General features: G+C 36.3%; 1 protein-coding gene and 1 long non-coding RNA gene across 3 annotated transcripts in view; both read left to right on the top strand.

Annotated features, from left to right (window-relative positions):
• Positions 1-23,316, top strand: part of ulk4 (unc-51 like kinase 4) — a 276,239-nt gene that overhangs the window by 13,942 nt on the left and 238,981 nt on the right. For both annotated transcript variants that reach the window (XM_067401179.1, XM_067401171.1), the window contains exons 15-18: positions 1,433-1,626; positions 7,498-7,544; positions 10,230-10,308; positions 19,859-19,966. In XM_067401179.1, the coding sequence (XP_067257280.1) occupies positions 1,433-1,626; positions 7,498-7,544; positions 10,230-10,308; positions 19,859-19,966 (428 nt within the window). The remainder of the gene's footprint in view (positions 1-1,432; positions 1,627-7,497; positions 7,545-10,229; positions 10,309-19,858; positions 19,967-23,316) is intronic.
• LOC137030765 (uncharacterized) lies at positions 2,853-5,842 on the top strand. The gene is made up of 3 exons (XR_010896459.1): positions 2,853-3,135; positions 4,333-4,409; positions 5,509-5,842. It is a non-coding gene; the product is annotated as an uncharacterized lncRNA (long non-coding RNA).

The raw sequence follows: 23,316 nt of genomic DNA on the forward strand, positions 1-23,316 counted from the left end.
ATCTAGTTTTCAAGTTAGCAATAGCAAGCTAGCTTTGAAAGCATTAGTTCCCAGAGCACTCACCTCCTTCAAAACACATGAATGTACACAGCAGAGTCTGCAGAGCGTCATGAGATGAGAGAAGGCGTTAAATTACCTCATGTGTCAAAGCACATAACATTACAATAATTAACGTAAACAAGTTACAGAGCTCTTTCTTGTACCACCTGACTGCTGCAGATTCATTCTGCCATGGATAGTGTTGACATAAAAACAATTTAACACATAAACAAATATTGGATTTAATATAAATATTTGCATTTTTTATTGCATTTTTCAGATTTGTGTTGTTACTTCCCCTTATATACTTGGCGTCTAGGGGTTATGGGACATAACACATGAAAATGATTAATGGTAACAAAATGAGGGACAAGAGTGGTGCTATATATAAACATGTTAACTAAACCCCAACACAAACGCTAAGCTAAACAAAAGAAAACAGGAAAAATAACATCTTCAGCATAGAACGCCACTAACTACGCTACCTAATAAACATAACTACATGGATTGGCACCCACTCATAACCATAACTATACTCTATGTGCTGTGAGATACGTAGGTCACGTGACATACTAACCTGGTCCCATCACTATGTATTGGAGAAGGACTTGAATACATTTTAGTAAACCGAGAGTCGAGTCACAGCATGAACTCTGTAAAACAGCGTTATGAGGAGTAAAGTTAAAGAAGAAAACTCTTAACACACAATAACTCTAAATCAAAAAGAAACTAAGCAAGAGCAAACAAAGGAAAAGCAAACACTCCATCCGCGCTTGTGTCATATCGGGGTCTTTATATGGGCCCACTAGCGTCTGATTGGTTCTCGGGGTGGCGCATGGACCCGATGACTGGCAGGAATATCCTCCGATCACAGGACCTGTGAGATGAGATAGTGAAGAGAGAGAGAGAGAGAGAGAGAGAGAAAAAGGAAAACAACCCTTCCAAAACAATATGGGAAGTAACATTGTAAAATCTGCCTCTTACACTTGTTTTATGCTGTGTTCACATCATGTCGTAATTACCATAATTTTGAGATGACAACCCTGGCGTTCTACTCTACACTGGTCACGTCCTTGGACTTGGAATTATGCATTTCTGTGGGAACATTATCAAAGCCAATATGAATCTGCAGTGGTCACATGGTACAAGTTGGATCGCTCATAAAATTCTGAGTGTGCAAGTTGTAATTACGAGTTCTACAAGGACATGAAGTCAGAAACTCGCAATTATGGTAATTGTGACATGGCATGAACGCAGCTTTACATTTGGTTGGGGAAAAAAGAATGAAAAATCTATGTTGCAGTGCATACTAAAACCACCTCTGAGATTCTCTCTCTCAATTTTCTCTCTGTCTCTCTCTCTCTCTGTCTCTCTGTGTCTTCCTCTCTCTCAGCTGAACGCTTGTCCTGTCTGAACTCAGAGGACTGGTCTCAGTTCTTACAGCAGGCGTGTGCTGTTCTGGAGTCAGTGGATCGGGCCGGATCAGCCAACGCCACAGCACCACGTACTAAACTCAACCTGCTCTGTTACCTCTGCTCTGTCTGTAACCACAGAGAGACAGCTACACGCCTTATACACTCCCAGCTGGTAAGACTCATCTGAAACACATGCTATTGAAAGGCATGTATAGTCACATGGTCATTATCACAAATTGAACCCTGACAGGGTGATCATGTGTCACATCATATCGCCCTGATCTTGTATCACCCTAAAGGGGTTTACCTTGTGACAATGATCATCTGACTTATGCTGTTTAGTACACAACTACTTACTGAATAAGTAATAAATGTACAGTATAATGGACAAATACGAACACTGAAACAGTATGACATGCAATTCAAGTTCTTTGGGCTTCTTATCTTACATCTTTAGCTATAATGTAATAAAGTATTAATTTTCTTGCTTTAACTGGAGACTTGACTACTGGCTACGTGTCAGAAGCATTATTGTCACCATAATGCATCATAAAGTTAATGCTGAAGTCTTCTGAGGCCATTTAAAAAAAAAATAAATAAAAAAAAAAAATAATAATAAATAACAAACTCAGTGCTGTAATTGACCAGCCAGAATCAAGTAATCTTACCAAACTACTTTATCTCTATGTATGTATGATTTAAAGTGGCAGAATGCTAGATCTAATAAGCCACAACTGGCAAAAATAACCATAATTTTTATCCTTCCGGTCAAATATTGCACCACAAACATCAGTAACAGCTTTAACTTGTCAATGCTGGCAAATGATTGTGGTACAAGTAGGAAAATTAGCAGTGCATTAAAATGATTTGAATCGTGGATTATCCCTTATCCCCATGGTCTGTCTGAATACTTGATTCTCAGTGGCTGAAATGTGTTCATTAAAACCATTTAATGCACAGGTAATTCCACTCAGTTTATATACATTCCCTTTCTGTGACAGTAGAAACACAATACCAGGCATAGTTCAACCAGAAATGAAAATTCTTTCATCATTTACTAGCAGTCATGTCATTCCAAACTTTCATTGATGTTTGAAACACAAATGATGATATATATATATATATATATATATATATATATATATATATATATATATATATATATATATATATATATATATATATATATATATATATATATGAAGAGTTTCGTTGCAAAACGAGATAACTCTTGTAAAATCTTGTTTTTTGGTTGTGCATTCCAATTAATAACAATTCAACTGCAGTTGGTTTGTTTTGATTTAAACCTTCATAACTTAAAAAATACAGCTAAGTAGCACCATAAAACAAAATAATACACTCTAAAAACTCCTGGGTTATTTCTTTAACCCATTTTCTGGGTTATTTGTGTTGGGTTAAAATTATGGGTTATTTTTTCAGAGAGTAACCATTTTCTGGGTTATAGGGCTAATATTTTGACCCAATTCCTGGGTTGTTTAGGTTTCTGGGTTATTTTTCAAAGAGTAACCCATGTTCTGGGTTAACGCCCCTTCCCCCCGCCCTCGCTGTTGTTCTGGAATTTTCTCACAACAGTCGTTTGAAACAACCGTCACTTGAACTTGAACGCACTCGATCCGTTTTGGCCTGGGCTTCTTCGGTGCAACTTCATCGCGTGTTCAAGGTAAGCAAGTATTTTCAGTGTCAATGTAACGTAAACTTTTCTGTGTCCATGTCCCCGTTGCTAGTTTAGCACCATCTGTTGAAAAAATGACCATGGCTTACCGTGGTAATTCTGTGGTTAGCACGTAGCCGCCCACGGATATCGCGACAACATCTAACTAGTTTAAAGTCCGTGTAAAGTCAAAATAAATATGTGTTTTGAGTTTGTCAGACTAAATAAGAAAGTGTTATTAACCACCCAGCCAAATTTGAATGATTAAAAATAACGATAAGTTCATGAAATTAGGTGTCAAAATGGTTGTGCTTTTTACACATCGAGAAACGTATGATCTATTTAATGTGTTTAGAAGAAAATGACTGAATTCACTTTACACGGTCTTTAAATTCTATTTTTCATAAACTGTGCTGTACTTATCTCATTGTTATAATACTGGTAATAATACGATAAGCACAGTGCAGCTAGTGGCGACTTCATGCCGCGTTAAGGGGGTCGAACACCGGACGAGAAGCGCCGCGCTGCGCCGCGTCTAGGACAACTCAAGGTATCGCGTACTTTCTCAGTTTATGGCCAGCAATATTGTTATGTTTTAGGACATTATGAAATTAAGATAATGTCAGTAGTATGTTATGATTGTACTGTATAATTAAATACAACCGTTGCTGAGTCTGCAGTCTGAACACTTTACCTCAGAGCGTCCGTTAACTGAATGAATTGAGAATATCACCTGAAAATCCAATAACATCAGCAATTTTCATTCAAGCAGCTGATTTCTGTAAATTAATGTAAAACTAAATTTATATTGCAGCACATGGTGAAGTCAGTATATACATTAACGACGATTTGAGACAAATAAGTGTAAATTTAATATAAATCGATGTACATGGCGCTCTGTGGCGCTGCAGGATTTTGAACAAGGTCCCGAACCGTTGCTGGGCGCCGCGGACAGACGCCGAATGGCGCCGCCGGTGTGTGTACACTCATAGAGAATAATGTGTTTGAATTTTAAATACGCTTCTCTTCCGGTGTGCGACCCCCTTTAGCCGCGGCTAGAGCGACGAGGCTACACAATAGTTATGTTAACCAGCTGCGCTGTGCTTATCATATTATACAGTGCCCTACTGTCTTAAGTAGTGAGAGTTAAAGAAGCGTTTCAAGTCTTCAAATTGTTGCTAACCTCTATTGCTATGTTTTCTTCAGGTCATTATAAATGGACAGCTTTGTCGCTGATAAGCTAACTGAGTGGCGGATGTCTGGGCTGATAGAGAATTTTAGAGGTGAGCGTTTTACTCTTTTAAGGGATAATTCACCCAAAAATGAAAATATGATGTTTATCTGCTTACCCCCAGGGCATCCAAGATGTAGGTGACTTTGTTTCTTCAGTCGAACACAAATGATGATTTTCAACTCCAACCGTTGCAGTCTGTCAGTCTTATAATGCGAGTGAATGGTAACACAATTTATAAGAGTCCAAAAAATATGCTTAGACAAATTCAAACTGAACCCTGCGGCGCGTGACGACACATTGATGTCCTAAGACAAGAAACGATCGGTTTGTGTGAGAAACCTAAGCGATTGCTGAACGCAGTTGGACATAGTGGTGTTTTAGAGGTAAAAAATTATATAAATACTGTTCGGTTTCTCGCACAAACCGATCGTTTCGTGTCATAGGACATCAATGTGTCGTCACAAGCCGCAGGGTTTAATTTGGATTTGTCTAAGCATATTTTTTGACTCTTATAAATTGTGTTACCATTCATTCGCATTATAAGACTGACAGACCACAACGGTTGGAGTTAAAAAATCATCATTTGTGTTCTACTGAAGAAACAAAGTCACCTACATCTTGGATGCCCTGGGGGTAAGCAGATAAACATCAAATTTTCATTTTTGGGTGAACTATCCCTTTAACTGCCCTCATATCATCTCTCTATACCTAAATATTTTTCTTGAATATGGCTTAAATGTGTCAGTGTAAGATTTTGTGACAGTCACAACTTCTTTGACAGTGGGGAATGCATCTCTATAATAACCCTTATAGTTAAAAGATACTTGTGCCTTGTCTTTAAGCTGTTATGCATAATAATGGGCCAGATATTCACCTTTGCATTAATGTCATTATTACACTTGTTAATGAAAGAAAAGATGGACAGTATAGACTGTCATTCACACAAAATGGGTAATGTTAATGCTGCAAAAGAACCACATTAGTTAACTAGCAATTTGGGCCATGTAAAAAAAAAAAAAAAAAAAGCCACAGCATTCCCTTAAGAGTGATTATTTATTAGCTTGATAATCAAAGAGTGTCTGGTGAGTGGTTCACAATTGTCTCGACTTATTAACAATACTCATGTTGTCTTGTTTTCTGTCTTTCAGGTGAAGACATAGATGAGGAGGCATTTCTTCTCTTAGATGAGGACACTATCAAAAATCTTGTCCCTCAAGTTCAATCCAGTTATTGAATGTTGTCAAATGTTTGAGAGAAAATGAGTTGTTTATTTTTCTATTTTTTCTAATGTCTAATGTTATTACAGTGTGACCTAAGATAAATAGGTCCAAGTGTGTAGAGTTTAATTTAATTTAATGCAATAAAAATGTAAAAGTGCTTGAAGTGTGTAAGTTTCTGAAGTTTTATTTTCTGAAATAAGGCATACTGGCATAGTAACCCAAGTTAGGTTATTTTTGACCTTTGACCTTTGGTTAAAAAGGGACCTACTAATTTCTGGGATATTTCAACCCAGATATTGGGGTTGTTCTTTTGACCCAAAAGTTGGGTTATATTAACTACAATTTTGGGTTATTTTAACCCAAAATTTGGGTCAGGTATTTAACCCAGAAGTTGGGTCAAAAAGAATAACCCATTTTTCTGGGTTGAAATAACCCAGAAATTAGTTGGTCCCTTTTTAACCCAGGATTTGGGTCAAAAATAACCCATTATGGGTTATTTTTGACCCAGGAGTTTTTAGTGTGTAACATGATAACATAATAATAAACATGTTTTGACAAATGTTAAAAACAGAGTTATCTCGTTTTGCAACGAAACTCTTCATATATATATATTTTTTTTATGAAACCTCAGAGATGTATTCCCTGCCTTCCTTTCTAATTAAAATCTGTTGGATATATAAAGTGATCATGTCTCTTCATTAGACTTGGATTAAACAGCTTGGATTACAATGTCTTTTGAAGTTTTGGTGGCATGGAGATTCAATGGTCTTTAAAGCCCCACACTCAACAGCTGCTCTTACTGAAACTAAACAGATGTTTTACAGGCCCTCATCATGTTTGCATTTTAAATTAGATTAATGTATAAAAATGCATTTTAAATTGAAGAGGATTAAGTGAACCTTTTAATCTGTAACCATTCCATGCAGTGCAAATCTCACTTTTCTTTTGTGATATTATCGAGCGGCTGGAAGTGTAGATCATCTAATGAGGGAAGTTGAACAATAGTGTGTTAGCTGAGGAATGGGTGTCTGCTGCTGTCTGAAAATGAGCTTCCTCTTCCTCTTCCTACTGTAATCAGAGGAACTTAATAGACTAAATTTATTAGATTTCAGTGGTACCTAAAGGATTTGTTACATATTTATACTGGAACCTTAAACCAATGTAAATCAGATAAGCAACATTTCTATTTTGGATTTGAACATTTTGGTCATTTTTTAATGATAATTTTAAGTATAATTTGTTGTCACAGTAGCCTGTACACCAGTGCATTCTACCTCTGGCCACCAGGTGTCTCACCACCATTAGCATTTCCATTCATCTGAATGAATGGCAATTACTCAGGTTGAGCACTCCCAATACAGGTATTTTTTTATGTTATTATATATATATATATATATATATATATAAGAGCCAATCACCATGCCATGATGTGACTAGTCACTTTGGAGTCGCCAAAAATAATTTAATCTGATGACTGCACTGATTGGCTGATGGCATATAAGCGCTCACATAACTCTTCAGTAAGGGTTGTCCTGAGCTGTGATGTCAAAAGCAGAAGAAAATAAAAGTGTATTATAAAATTACAGGTAGTAGTTTATTTTATAGTTTTACCTGTACATATTATAGTAACTGTATGTGTATTATAGTAATTAACTGGGTAATAACTAGGTACTAACCCTGAACCTACCCCATGTAGTTACCTTATATTGCCCAGTATTTTTTTAGGTAAGTACACACAAGTGCATGTACTGTAAAATAAAGTGCAACCAAACTATAATTATAAAATATAAGGAAAAAAAAAAAATCATGCTGTTTAGAGTCCTCTAAAAATCCTCACTGGCTCTGACTTAATGAAATTGGAAATATATTAAGACATCTCAAAATGTGACATTTTTCCCCTTTTTCTTTATGACACAGTTCCCTGTGCTGGTTCAACAGATGCGACATGCTCCAAACTGGGATATGTAAGTTTTCTTCAGTATATAACTCTGTGAACTCAGCCTTAATTAAAAACAAACAAAAAAACAAATGCATTTTCATTTATATATTACAACAACATAATCTCTTTTTTTTTGTTGTTGTATTGATTTCACTTTGATTTCACGGTTACACTTTATTTTAAAGGGTTAGATCACCTAAAAATGAAAATTATGCCATTAATGACTCACCCTCATGTCGTTCCAAACCCGTAAGACCTCCGTTCATCTTTGGAACACAGTTTAAGATATTTTAGATTTAGTCCGAGAGCTTTCTGTCATTTCATTTAAGGTGTCCGTGTTACAGTGTAATTACTCATTTAAGTACTGCATAACAATTATCTACATGTACTTTCTATAGGGTTAGGGTTAGGATTGGGGTTTGTTTTAGGGTTAGATGAATGCAATTATGCATAATTTATAGTTATTTCTACAGTTACTGCATGTAACATGTTACATTTCACTTAATCAATCATACAGCCAGATCACACTGTAAATAGTGTAGTATTCTCAGATGACACTGTTGGTGCCAGTCTTTGAGTGTCTGTTCAGAGAAATGCAGAGCCTGTCTCTCTTCTCTCTGTCCCTTTTGCTCTGAGTGGAAGGAATGACAGGCATGTGTCTCACTGGCTCCTCACAGGATTACAGCCTCTATCTCTACACTACAGTCACCAAGCAACGGACAGAATGACTTCAGTTTTAAATGACACTGTAAACCAGCATGCTTATTTAAACATGAGATGTGGTGTGCTTATACTGCATTACAAAAATGGTAAAATAAAGTCACAAGAGGTTGTGCGTTACAGTGATTTTATCATGGGGTGTGTGTTACAACCATGGTATAATTATATACAATACCATTCAAAAGTTTGGGGTCTGTACGTTTTTTTATTTATTTATTTATTTATTTTTAATGCTTTTGAATTTTTTAATCATTTCTATGCTTATGCTCACCAAGGCTGCATTTTTAAAAAATCAGAAATACAGTAAAAACAGTAATATTGTAAAATATTATTACAAATTAAAATAACTATTTACTATTTTAATTTATTTGTAATATGTAATTCATTCCTGTGATGGCAAAGCTGAATTTCTGGTAGCCATTAATGATGCTTCAGAAATCATTCTAATATGCTGATTTGAAAACATTTTTGTTATAATCAACTTAATATTTGAATAAACGATTTTAATGTAGTCAATACATTTAGACTGTTTAACGTTGCTAAATGAAATGGCAATTGGCGCTTCGATATTTACTAAGTTTATATAAATACAATCATTTTTAACCCTTAAATGCATACCTCGGGTCTTTAGTGACCCGGGACGGCATTCACTACCCCCCTCCTCGTTCATTTTTTTTAAAATTAGACATAATCCTTCTTGGTATTCCTCAATCAATTCATTATAAAGAATATAACAAGAAAAAAAAAAACAATACAATTATAAAAGAATGCCTATTTTTGTATTCATTTTTTGTAAAAATTGTATAGGGTCGCTAACGACCCGAGGTGTGTATGAGAGTACGTATATTTTTTCTGCACAACAATAATTGAATCTTAGATGACGGTATAAGTGCAATTCAACTTTATTCCACAAGGTGGCAATGTCTGATACACAATGCTGAAGTGACGACTCACTCAGAATACAAATAACACAAAATAATAAGAAAAACATGAAATGGATCAGTGATTTACTGCAGAGCAAGTACTGAAGGCAATCAAATATGACTGTAACTGTCACTGGATGGATCTGGTGAAGCTGTTAGTGACTCAAATATTGATTTTGAAGATGTTGAAAATTATATAGTTTTGAGAATACATTTGAGATTACGAATGGGCTCGTATCCGTGACCTCAAACATAAAACTAGCCCATTATTTGCTGAATGTACTGGGAAATGAGCTCTGACGCGGACAGTGATGATGGAGTAAAATACCTGCTCAAACCGAGCCCTTCCAAGCTCCGAAAGGTAACAAAATATTCTTTATTTTATTCTTCTGTAATTGTTACTCTAATATCAGAGGAGTTTTATATTATCACAACAGGTAGAGATCCTTTCACGTTAGATATAGATCTGGGTCGATAAAGACCCGAATATGTAAGAATGATTGGCAAAACAGTCATGCATTTAAGGGTTAAAATCAATATTAGGGACAAAATCGGTTGTTTATAATGGTTTATAAAACAAATTTTTACTGCTGAGGATAGAAATGTATTACTTGCTTGTCATTTTTGCATAATGGAGAATGAATCTTTTTACATAGATGATGGACATGAACAATCTGTGTTAGGATTATACCAATATAGAAATATTGAAGCAATAGAAAAGATGTATTCATTAAATTTGAAACCTGGACTAGACACAGACTATGACGGAATAAAGTTTCATTCATATCATCAATCTCCAAAAATGTTATAAACATTAATAATAATTAATAATTAGTTATAAAACGATGCTGTAAAAACAGAAACATACCAATCCCGATACCATAGTGATGTATCGCTAATATCACCATTCTTAAAATGGCAGGAGAGAGCTCAAAGCAAGATAAATTCCATTAAGAAAAATATTTTTAAAAGATGGGATACAATGTCAGATTTTAACAAAGTAAACAGCTTTAATGAAACAAACAGCTGGATGAGACATCATTTGATTGTTCTAATTTATGTTTTAGAAGAAGCAAAGTGATGAGAGTGATTGGCCTGCTGGCCTCCCACTGCACAGAGCTCAGAGACGATGTTCCTGTCACGGAGGTGAGACTTGTGTGTCTGTGTGTGTTTGAAGCATGATGGACATTTTCACATTGCGTGATTGTTTTCAAAAACATGTTGTTTTTGAAAATAATGAGGAACATCCACCAGGTGTCACTGTAGCATTGCTTTATTTTCATCTACCACTCATGGGAGAAAATACTAAACAAAAATCATCTCTCAGCTCTCAATCCAAAGCACTTGAAATCCAGTAAAAGCCAGGTGAAATTAGCTTCTTATGTCTCTATCCCAGCCTTTTCAAATACAAAGAGGACAGACATCTCATCCAACCAGGTTTAAAAAAGCTTTCAGTAATCATCAAAGCGCTGCACAGATGCATGTGGCTAATCAAAAACAAATTCTTCCACCCCAATCCTTGATTTTACATAGGTTTGTCTTCTGTTCCACTACAAACTTCTCCACCGCTGTGTTCATGGAGAATTTGGTGTACCACCCGGACTTTGCGTGGACAGCAGCACAAAATGGCCGTCCGCCGTAATCAAGCAAGGCTGAGTTCTTTGCCGTTTTACACAATACAAGCTTAAACTTTGCGGTTTCTCTCAGCGTCTTTCTTGCTTTTCTGGGCTCAGTGGGTCAGTATTGAAGAAGTGCTCAGGGTGACGGACTCTCTCCCCAGCGCTCTACGGGGGTTCTGTGTCTGAGCGGCCGATCCTGTCATGGCGATTTCTTTCAGTGCTTCTTTTTGGTGAGAAAAAAGCAGAGCTGCTTTCTTATGGTTCTTCTGCACTCTAGAGGGCCTTCTTAGATAATAAATTGAAGCTAAACTAAACTAAAGTCTGAACAGATTCATCGTACACTTGCTGAATTTGTAAATGGGTACAGAAAAACAAACCGGGCATTATGCACTAAACGACTGAGGATCACACACTACCAAACTTTCAAATAATTTCGAACACAAAAAAAAAGACGCATGACAAATAAAAACAATAGACCTTCAGGTCAGGTTAGACGCAATATTGAATTCAACATGGATAACAACGAGGCTTTGAAGGATAAACTTACATCCTTTACAATGGCACACACTATATAAAAGTCCTAGATAATGCAATTTTCACCACTTTCAAAAATTGAGTTTTTGGCTTTTTTTTTTTTTTTTTCAGAAAAATATTTCGTCAGCTAAACAATCGGTGTGTTGTTAAACAGTACAATCCATTAAACACACTGTACTTCCATCCCTTGCAGCCTTGTTTTCATTCTTGTCAAATTATATTTGGCACTACCCTGATTAAGGTCTGTATGTGTTCTAAAATTGACTCAAAATATCAAAGGCTGCATTTACACTGGCACAACAAAATCTGACACATTGTTGCACACATGTAAACAAAAATCCGCACGGTACATTTTTTTCCGCATCTGTTTTCGAGTCACTTCCAAATGTGGTTTTAAATCAGATACATATTTGATATCTGGACATCTAACCTACGTCTAAACACGTATATCTGATTCCCACTGGAATTTCAAGCCATCTCAAGATGAGGGCGAAATATTTGCAGACAAATACGTCTTTTCTTGTCTTTTATTGAGGTGGAAACTTTATATATAAATAAGAGCTTGGGCACAGACAAAAAACATTCAGGATCACAGAAACATTTTGTTTGTTTTTGTGAATTGTGGGGACATTCCATAGGCATAATGGTTTTTATACTGTACAAACCGTATTTTCTATCGCCCTACACCAACCCTACATCTAAACCTACCCATCACAGGAAACTGTGCACATTTCTACTTTCTCAATAAAATCATTCTCTATAAGCCTTTTGAAAAATGGGGACATGGGGTAATGTCCTGATAAGTCACCCTCTCCTTGTAATACCCATGTCATACCCATGTCATTATACAAATATGTGCCCTGAACATGCGCACACACGCACACACACACATGTTTGTTTTTGTGAATTGTGGGGACTTTCCATAGACTTCAATGCATTTTACACTGAACAAACTGTACATTCTATCCCCCTACCCTGCCCCTACCCCTAAACCTAACCCTCACAGGAAACTGTGCAAACTTTTACTTTTTCACAAAAACTCATTCTATATGATTTATAAACCCATTTACATTGTGGGGACCGCTGGCTGGTCCCCACGATGTAGGTGAACTCAGGTTTATATTACATCATGGGGACATTTGGTCCCCACAATGTAATATAAACAAAAGCACACACACACACACACACACACACACACACACACACACACACACACACACACACACACACACATATACATACATACATACATACATACATATATGGGGACATTCCATGGACATAATGATTTTTATACTGTATATTCTATCCCTTAACCCTAAACATACACATAAAAGGAAACTTACTGCATTTATACATAAAAAAAAAAAAAAAACCTTCACTTAGTATGATTTATAAACTCTTTTCCTTAGGGGACCAAAACATGTTCCCATAAGGAAAAGGATTTCAGAGATATTGCCATCTTTGTGGGGACATTTTGTCCCTATAGCATCACCATTATTTCGTCTGTTCAGTCACATTTTGTGCTGCAAACATCAATAGCTGGGTTTCCATTACAGATTTGCGCAAAACTTGTGATATTTTCTAAATGTCGATTAAAAAAAAAAAACTATTGCGAAATGACGGCGTTTCCATTAACTGATGTTATGCAACTAAAATGAAGGAGTACGTTTAAGTAAGTGTGTTCCAAGCATCAGTGGCAAGGAAAGCACCTTATACTCTGGGAGCGGTCACATATAAGGTGTTTCTCCCTCCTTTCTGCTTCGAGGTCTTGATAAATTGTGACATTTCTTTGCTGTTTAGAATCCAATATTCCCATAATTATTTTGTCTTTTATGAGTTTAATAAAGAACTCTGTCTCGTCTTCTGTCTAAACATTGTGACATCTTTAAAGAATGTTCCACTTTTACACCAGGTGAACTGTAAATGCAGAAAAAAAAAAAAAACAAAAAAAAACTTTCCATTGCAGTTTTGTGAAATATTCCTTTTTCAAATTGCCTGAAAAACAACCTCATGCAAGCATAACTTGTTTTGGGAGTTTTTGCGAAATTGACATGTTTCCATTTAGCATATTTTCAATTCGCAATTTCAATTTGCACAATTTGAAGGGTAAAGGAAACGCAGCTAACGACAGCTTTAAATTGTACATGCTGGCAAGTGATCATGACATAAGTGGGATAATCATATCTGGTGTGCATTAAAGTCAAATAACCACTTATTTACCACTTACCACTTAAGTCTTATATATGGTGATCGCTTTCAGTGACACGGTTGACCATGGGGTTTTGAATAGCCAATGGAATCATTCTAGCTTGGCGGGGATTAATGAAACCAAAAAAAAAATGGATATGGTCAAATACTTGGATCTGTGTGACAAGCCTTGTAGTGTATGGAATGGAATAAACGTCTAAAGCAAAAAAAAAAAAAAAAAAGAGTGTTTGCCCATAATATGCGATTTTTCTATGAAATTGTCAGCTGCGAATGCCTGAAATCAGCTGGCTAGCTCTAACTTTCGGCATCGAGCATCGATTTATTCAGATTGCAGTTATTTGCAAAAATCTGGGCAAAAGTCTTGTAGTGTATTCCAGCCTTAATTGCACATTTTTTTCTTGAGAAATGTATTCTAAAAGAGTGACAATATGGATTTTGAGTTGTAATGCGTGTTTTATTTTGGATCTGGAAGCTTAGCAATAAGAGGATCCACATAGGTAAGTTTTACCCAGTATCCATCATCTAAAAGAAACTTGGGCTAATTCATCGTCATGGCAACGATAAAAGCTTCTATAAATAGAAATGTCGCACAGGGGCTTGATGCAGGAGGAAGGAAATTACAGAATTACAGGTAGAGCAGAAAAGTTTCCTTTGCTTTGCTTTGCTTTTTGTGCTCTCTCTCTCTTTCTACATCCACCCCAAAACACTTGGTCTTTCTCCCTCTGACGTTCGGTTCGCCTCTAATCCTCCCTAAAACCCTCTGTGTCTGTGTTCGCCATGAATACTTGAGCAATAGTCTAATGAAGTGGTAAATTAATCATTGTCCTTGGCACCGGCAATCCCCCGTGCCCCTAGCCTAAATTCACAGTTACTCTCAGAAGAGCCTGACTGTTTCCCTTGACCAATCCCATTACACACGGCTAAGAATTACAGCACAGCCATCTGAAGGAGGTACCACAGGGATGAGCCAGTTTCATTCTTTTTTTACTACTTTATTATTTGATGGTAAACCATTTTCTGAAAAAAAAAAAAGTCATTTTAAAGTTACTTCTTCCATATATATTTCATAGAGATATGTATTAAAAATCCAGATTCTGTCAGTGCATAAAGGCATCGCCATCTGCAGCGTCTTGTGCCGGAGGGAGTGAATATTTCAGAGTTGAATTTTAAGTGGCACACAAGAGTATCGGTGCGATTGGAAACCAGTGAGCGAGTATCAAGGGCACTCCGTTTCTCCCTCGTTTTGCCTGCTGGACGTCTAAGACACGTACAGTTTGACTGCATTTGTCTGACTGACTCAGGGAATGATATTGATTCTCTGAGCTTCAGTTGATTACAGTAGATCTGCATCTCACAATGCGTCCTCCATGGTAACTTTTCGCTTCTCATGTCCTTTGTCTCATATTATTGATATTTTTGTAAGGAATCTGAATTTTAAATCTGGTTTTTGGTGTGACACTTTTTTTGGCTTTGTAGAAAATGGTGAAGTTGGAATAATTCCACAGTGATTTTAAATCTTATTTATTCACTTTTTAATTTAGGAAATATGCTGGCTGAAAAAAAAAAATATCCACTCATCCATTTACTCCCACATTAATATTTACATTATTAGAGAGATTTTAGAAACTTATTAAACTGAGGCATGATAGCGTGAACACACATTTCAGTGGATTGTTTCAGATTAATTTTGGTAGTTTCTTCATTTGGGCACTTTTACTGATCTAGAACTTGCTTACTAGATAAATGGAACACTGGAACACAAATAAATAATTATAATAATAATTTCTAAAAATGTTTCTCAACCATAGGGGGGGGGGATTCAAGATTACAAAACAAGTAATAATTAAGATATTTATTAATTTGTCTTTGAAGAACCAGAATTCACATGGTGTTGGAAAACTTTGGAAAACATATATATAAAACTCGATTAATCACACATTTTTTTCTGTGATTAATTGCGATTAATCACAATTAAAAATACTTACGTTTTTATACATTTTTTATATATTTTATAGTGTAATAATTATATAGTTAATCTCCAAATTAAAACAACAAAGAAACAACATAAAGACAGTATGGGCCCTATAATACACCCGGCACAATGCGACGCAAGGCGCAGCGCAAGTGTGTTTGCTAGTTTGCGCCCGGCGCCGTTCGCATTTTCCCGCTCAGTGCCACGTCCTTAAATTAGTAAATGCATTTGCGCCAGTTAGTGCGCCCATGGGCGTGCTGGTCTAAAAAAGAGGTGTGTTCAGGCGCATTGGCGGCGCATTGCTATTTTAATGAGCTGAAAATAGACTGCGCCATAGACCAACTCAAACCTGGTCTAAAGTCTAAAGTCAATGACGCAATATTTTTTTGTTAGAGTGCATTGATAGAAACTGCGCCTCTGGGCGCGTCCACAGTGCGCGTTGACTTTGCTTATTACACACAGGGATGCGCATCACACAAACATGCCAAATATTAAAAACAAAAGGATTGCAGTGTAAAAGAATATTATTGTGTAGGCTACATAAATATAAAAATGTAATGATGAATAGTCATTGCGTGTATTAGAATTATGCTACCTATTTTCAATTCAGCCTATTACTCCTTATGATGTACAAAATTGGCTAATTAATTGAACAATCGTGCCATTACACACACATATATATTAACTGACTCATCGCGTGGAGCTATTTGAAAGCCTGAATTTGCAAGCCCGCTTTAACTTCGCGCACGAGCAGATCGGTTTCTTCGCTTGAAAAGCGTTCAGCTTTTCCGCCAACAAATTCCACCATGTAAATAGCAATCCGCCATGGCGCAAGCGCATATCGCTCTTAAAGGGAATGGGAGATGACACTCTGATTGGTTTATTGAACGTTACACCCATTACTAATTAAGAGAATGGGGACTAATTATTATTAAAACTACAAAAGTTCTTTAGTCAAGAGCAGAGAGTACTTTTCTCTGTTACCTTTGTTCTTTCATTATCTTCAATTACATACAGCAATGGTAGCTGTCACTTTAAGAGCTGCCGCTGCTGCACAGCACGGATCTCACACGTCACACTTTCTCACCACTCTTTACTTTTGTTTAAGACTTTATTTAACTTATTCAAGGCTGCTCTAATGAGGATACTAAAAAATAATCACATGCGTTAACACATTAACCTTGACAGCACTAATATACACTTCTAAAAGTTTACCAGCAAGTCCTGAATTGAAAAAAAAAAAAATTAATTAATTGTAAATTATTAAAATTGTAGAACTTCATTGGCAGTTTTATAATTAATGTACAATACTTTATACTGATTATACAATATTTTATTGGATAGAAATTGAATAGATAGAGAGATAGATAGGGGGATAGAGAGACAGAGACACAGAATGTTGTGTATGTACACAAGCTGTAATGTGAAAAGATTTTGCAATCTATTAAAACATGTATAGCTTTTTTTCTTAATATAACAGACTGAGTTTCATTCTACTCCTGAAAAAAAAAAAAAGTATTAATTACTATGCATGGCATGACAAAGTGACATTAGTAACATCAAACACAAGTTTTTTACTATTGAGTTGATCAGAGCTAATGCACTGCAGATATACACACAGAGGCAGCTGTTCCTTAAACATAGGATTCCATTAAAGTGCAAATCATGACTAGAACAAGGAGATTAAACATATAAATCTAAAAGAGCGAGTTTTGGATTAGCTTTGTTTGAATTAAGGATAGGGTTTCTTTCCGGTGGCACAGTGCAGTAAATATAATTGTTTAATACACATCTTTGATAATGAGCCAACTAGAGCAGAGGTAGGATCCAGCTCAGTCTCTTCAAACTTGAGTTCCTGAGTACTTAGTTTAAAAACCCATAACTGATTTCAGGCCAGAGAGAATCCTGCAGTGCTCCACTGTCTTCTCCAGCATGCCACCCCTATACAGCTTAAACCTTCTAATACTCAGCTCGACATGCACACTATCTGTGTGTGTCGATGATAATGCTGTTTTCTAAAATGTTATAGCATGTATATGTGTATTTATGTGCGTGTGGATAATAGCAGCATACTCTAGAAGAGAATTTGTATATGTGTGTGTGTGTTGATGATAATGATACGTTCTAGAGCAGGAATTACTTTGCATGCGTGGTATGCTGAATAAGACAGCTTACCCTTGTTTGTTTCTTCCTGTGTAACAGGAATCATCACTGCACGTCTCTCTCTCTGCCAAGACTCATCAAACACAGCCACCAACATCTGTTCCCTGCAAAGTCATCACTTATGAGACTTTAACAGTCACGGGGCAAAGCATGCTACATACAGTAGGGCATTTGCATAGCACCCTACTGAGAGAACAACTGCAGAGAGAGATGCATATATACTTACTCATACGAGCACTCAGAGAGAAGGAAGATTATACAATGCTATAGGCCAGAGCTCTATGGATGAGACTGTATATTGCTCTGTTTAAAAAATAGAAACAAAAACGCAGACCCAAAACAGGAGGGAAACAGACCAAACATTTTAATGACTCATCCTGCACTCATAATATCCAGTTAAATGCTCTGTAGAATGAAAATGTCCCTCCCCTAATGCCACCTGCCACCAACTAGAAATGGCAGGTAGCAAATAATCTTGATTCACAGCTATGGTGCAATGAAAAGCTATTGGCTATTAAAAAATGTCCTGCCCAGTGTTGTGTTTTAAGTAAGCGATGCTTGTCAGGCTGTGCTTGTCGCGTCGTGCCTAACAACGCCCTTCAGCCATGACTTATTCACGATACACACAGCCTCTCGTAATTATTGCTTTTATAAAACGGTTACCACACAATACAAATATTAAAGCCCAAAAAATATGTATCAATGCAACTTTCATGAAGTAAAATCACTAAAAGCCTTCTATCTGCCGGAAAAAAATAGTCTGACCGTGAACAGCAACAGAAATTACATTATTACACCATTAGATGGCGGCAAAGACTGTCGTTATGAGTGTGTCAGTCAGCAGCGAAGACTTTTATATTGAAAAGACTGAATTGTTGTGAACACGGAACAAGACGCAACTGACAAATGCTTTGACTAGCGCTGTCAGTCACGGGAAAACCCCTGAACTGTTAAAAGGACAAGATATTGCAGCGGACATTTAAACAGATTTTTTTATTATGAACATAGGACTGACCTGAAGGAAAATACTAGGAGGTAATAAACTCGCTCACTCAATCTCTTTCTCACAATACTCTTCTACATAATACAGTTAGCTTCAATGAACAATATCAATTGACCCTTCACAAAGACCCGCCCGCCTTAGTTACTGTTGCTTTGTCCGACAAGCTGTGGCGCTGTCACATCACACGCAGTGAAAAATACATCACGGAGAAAAGAGGACACTGACAACACGTCAACAGACAAGACAAAGCGGGTTACTTATGATCTTAAACAAAGTCCCAGCTTTCAAACTGTAGTTCTTTTTAATAAATTCAAACAATAAAAAACGTTTTGTGGCTCTTTAATGTGTCGTAACCATGGTCGTGACAGATTGCTGTAGCATCTCAGCTCAAGAGGCTCGTAAACCGATCATCTCTTCCTACTAGTTCATGTATATTATCAAAATAAACATGAATGAACATGAGAAGGAATGTTGTTTCAAACGCGGAAAGATGTCAGTATACACAATTTTTCAAGTTTAACTCCACCAAGGTTAATCTTCTAACTACTGACTGCTTTGTTGGACAAAATGGCGGATTCGGCGTTCTGATTGGTTAGATCGCTTGTCAATCAAACTCCTTGCGAAGGGTAAATTGAGAACAAACAGTTTATGTTGCTAAGAGTGGTTGCTAAGGGTGTTGTGTAGTGATACACAGAACCGTTGGGTGAAGCGGCCATAGCCGTGTTTTATTATGAATAAAACATAGCTATTGACCAATCAGAATCAAGGACAGGAACTAACTGTTTAATAATAGGAAATATAGACACAGGGGAACAAAACTCAAAACTCAATTATAGACAAAGGGAAACAAACTCAGATTAAAGGAATTATATTCACTCTAAATGAAATTGTCATAATTTAATCACCCGCATGTCTAAATCCATACTTTTTGTTGTTGTTGTTAAACTTTGGATCACAAATGAAGATATATATATATATATATATATATATATATATATATATATATATATATATATATATATATATATATATATATATATATATTGCTTACGAAGGTGATTGGAACAACTTGAATAAATGGTGACAAATTTAATTTTTGGGTGATTCCATGGTGATTTCTTAGATCTTTCATCAACTAAATAATGGCATTTATTGTATGTAGATATAACATTTTGTGTTTGGTTTGCTCCTCAGGCGGTGGCCATGTTCACAGAACTCATCCGAGAGAACTTCAGGAGCAGCAAATTGAAGCAATGCTTGATTCCACCACTAGGGGAGCTACTCTATCTCATTGCCACACAGGTAAAAAAAAAAAAAAAAATGATGATGATGATGATGATGTTAATAATAAACAAACATGTAGGCTGTTCTTTACTTGGTGGCATTTTTTCAAACTGTATTTTATCTGTGAAAAAACAAAGCAAAAAACTGAACAATCAAACAAGAAACAAAACAAGCAAACAAACAATGTGACTTATTCGCCAATGTGAGTGTGCACACCGTCGCGAAAAATGGCAGGCGTAAAAGCGTCATTAAAAAAAAAAAAATCACCTCAGGTTCATTTTTTTGGTTTGAAGCGCCATTAAAAACTGGCAGACCAATGAGATTGGTGCTTTTGTTCACGTGCATGGAGCTGCTGAAGTTAAGCTAAAACACGACTTGGTGGCACTCAAGCACAAAACGGTCTTGCCTAACACATATTAATACCAAGATGACGAAGAGGAAGTAGGTAGACGAGGAAGACCCCTACAAACTGTCCCTGCATCTCAAACCGCTCCCTAGCTTCCTAGGTTGTGTATCAGTATACCGTGTAAATGAATGTGGCTGACTCCCTGATCTGTGCCCTGACTACTGAACTAGGGAGCTGATTGAGATGCACGTATGGGTGCTCTACCAGTTCTTGGCCACACCAATAGAAGTGTATTATTTCTGTATTTTTTTATTTTTTTTTTACATTCAAGAAATGTAGTTGAGAATGTCCATTTCATAAATGTTTATTTGCAGTACGGTTCACTTGCACTACTGTCATTGTGACTTATTTGCACTACCGTTTCTGACTACCATCTCTCATATGTCATATATATGCCATATATGCCATTTTATATCTGCATTTTTATCTTCTTTAACTTTATTAATATCATAAATATGTTTATTTGCACTACCTTTAAGCACAAGCGCTATATACTGTCAGGGAGTGAATTTGCACATTCACTCTGCACATCGCCAGTGAAAATTGCTTGGGTATATACACAAAAAAAAAAAGGTCTCGAAAAACGCTGGCAATAAGCGTGTGTGATATTCGTCCCGGTGAGTGTTTCGGTAAACAAATCAGTTTGATGCATCGCTACTGATTTTCATTGTAAATCTGCTGTTTTGGTTCCCCTGACACTTATTGTTTACATCATAATAAAAAAATACAAACAACTCTTTTTCTCTAAAATGCTTATAATGACAGAAGCATTTAGGGCAATTATAAAATTATTTCAACATACATACTTTTTTTTTCAAATTCTACAAAGTAAAATTTTTCGTTAACACTTTACAATAAGGTCTTTTTTAATCAACTAACATGAACTAACAATGAGCAGTGCATTTGTTACAGTATTTCTTAATCGTAATGTTAATTAATCCTAATTTATGGAACCTTATTGTTGAGTTTTACCAATTTTTCTGAATCTGAATTTAACACTTTCCCCCATCCAGACTTTTTAACCTCACCTATATAATAAATGTATAAAAAAAGTAAAGACAAAAAAGTTTAAAACTATTATAATCTCTTAATAAAGGGGTCCTATTATGCTTTTTTACATTTCCAAATTTCTTTGGTGTTTAATATTGCTTTTAGAGCATGAAAAAGGTCTGCAAAGCTTCAAAGAACAAAGTCCACTCCAAAGAGAGAGATTCTCTATATCAGTAAACGCTGATAAAACGCTGATGAAAAGTGACTGTAATAATAAAATGTCAGTTTGTAAACGGAGATGAAAGGACGAAGTAAAACAACAATAACATTATAATAATATAGCTGCAAGCAGCAATTCGGGGCCAAGCCCCAGTAGGGGCAGTAGCGCAATACGGAGCAGGAAGAGCAAAAACAGCAGAAATTGAATGTACATGCAAAACATCTGGTTCAGAAGGACAGGTGGAAATGAAATGAAAATCAATAGAAGTTCAGAGAACGAACACGGAATGAACTAAAATACTTGTATCTCATTGAAGAGGAATAAAGATTAGCACAATCCTAATTTGGATAAAAAAGGTATCAAAATGACTCATTACACACAATTGTATAAAGGAACCCCACACAAGATTCGAATCCACGACCTCCGGGTCCAAGGTCCATTTCTCATCTCATTGCACCACTGTGCAAGTGAATGTTTCCACACCTGCCGAAGTTTATTAGTTCATGTGAAAATGAACTCAAAATGAAGAATTCTTATAAAGCTGCACTTTAGCTGCACAATTACAATAGGGGCTACAGCCCCTTCGGGGCTTGGCCCCTAATAACTTTAGTTTAGATCATTCTGCAGCTCATCATGCTGTAGTGCAATACAGAGCAGGAAGAGGAAAAACAGCAGAAAATGAACAAACATGAAACAGCTGGTTCAGAATTACGGGCAAGAATGAACTCAGAATGTACATAAGCTTAGATGAAAATGAACACAGCATGAAACAAAAAGCATTTATTTCTAATCCAAGAGGCAGTAAAGGAATCAAAACACACTATTTTATAAAACCGCTCCACCTGGGATTCGAACCCACTAACTTCGGATACAGGGCTCTTCAGATAACTGGCTTTACACATTGAGATACTTGAGGATGCAAATTCAACAGACTGTGGAAGAAACCTTTTAGTCTAACAAAGAATTCACAAAAAAAGCATTACTTAGCATGCTATCCATATTAGCATGCTAAGCTAACTTAATGCTAATGAAGCTCATGGTTAACTTGATAACTGAAGAGCCACATTAAAGAGAATGACAACTGGTTAGCATGCTAAGCAATTAGCATGCTAAGCTAACTAGCATAAGACAACAAACACAAGCAAGGTCACATTCAGAGATGAATATCTTGGGAATGGTAGCGAATATCAAAAATCCATTCAGTCATTTCTGTGCGTCTCGGTCCAAAGATCACCTGAGCTGATTTTGGACAAAATTGGACAAAAATTGTAGGAGGAGTAGCGAAAAAACTGTTTTCCATTTATTTCAATATGGCGGACAGGTACATTTAAGGAAAATGACAAATGACACATCGTCGGAATCGGCATAAGCCAGGGAATAAAATGACATAAAGCATACACATTTTGGAAAGTGTTTTCAAAAGTTATAAGTGGTTTTGCAATAATCATTACATCTGTGGAACAGTAGGTGGCGCTGTGTTGAAACTTCTCAGGTACCTTCAGGACCTTCTAAAGGTCATACATACCAATTTGTGTGAAGATATGTCAAATTGTTTAAAAGTTATTGCAATTTATCACAAAATTCAAAATGGCGGACACGTGGTTCATCCGATGTTGACGAATTCGATATCCTCGGATTCGGCATGGCACAGGGAATCCATAGACACCAAGATCTTGATTTTCTAATAAAGTGTTCAAAAGTTATTGGCCAAAATAGCCATTTTTCAGATCTCATGACCTGTAGGTGGCGCTG

The sequence above is a fragment of the Chanodichthys erythropterus genome, chromosome 2 (assembly GCF_024489055.1).
Source record: "Chanodichthys erythropterus isolate Z2021 chromosome 2, ASM2448905v1, whole genome shotgun sequence".
In the NCBI taxonomy this organism is placed as follows: Eukaryota; Metazoa; Chordata; class Actinopteri; order Cypriniformes; family Xenocyprididae; genus Chanodichthys; species Chanodichthys erythropterus.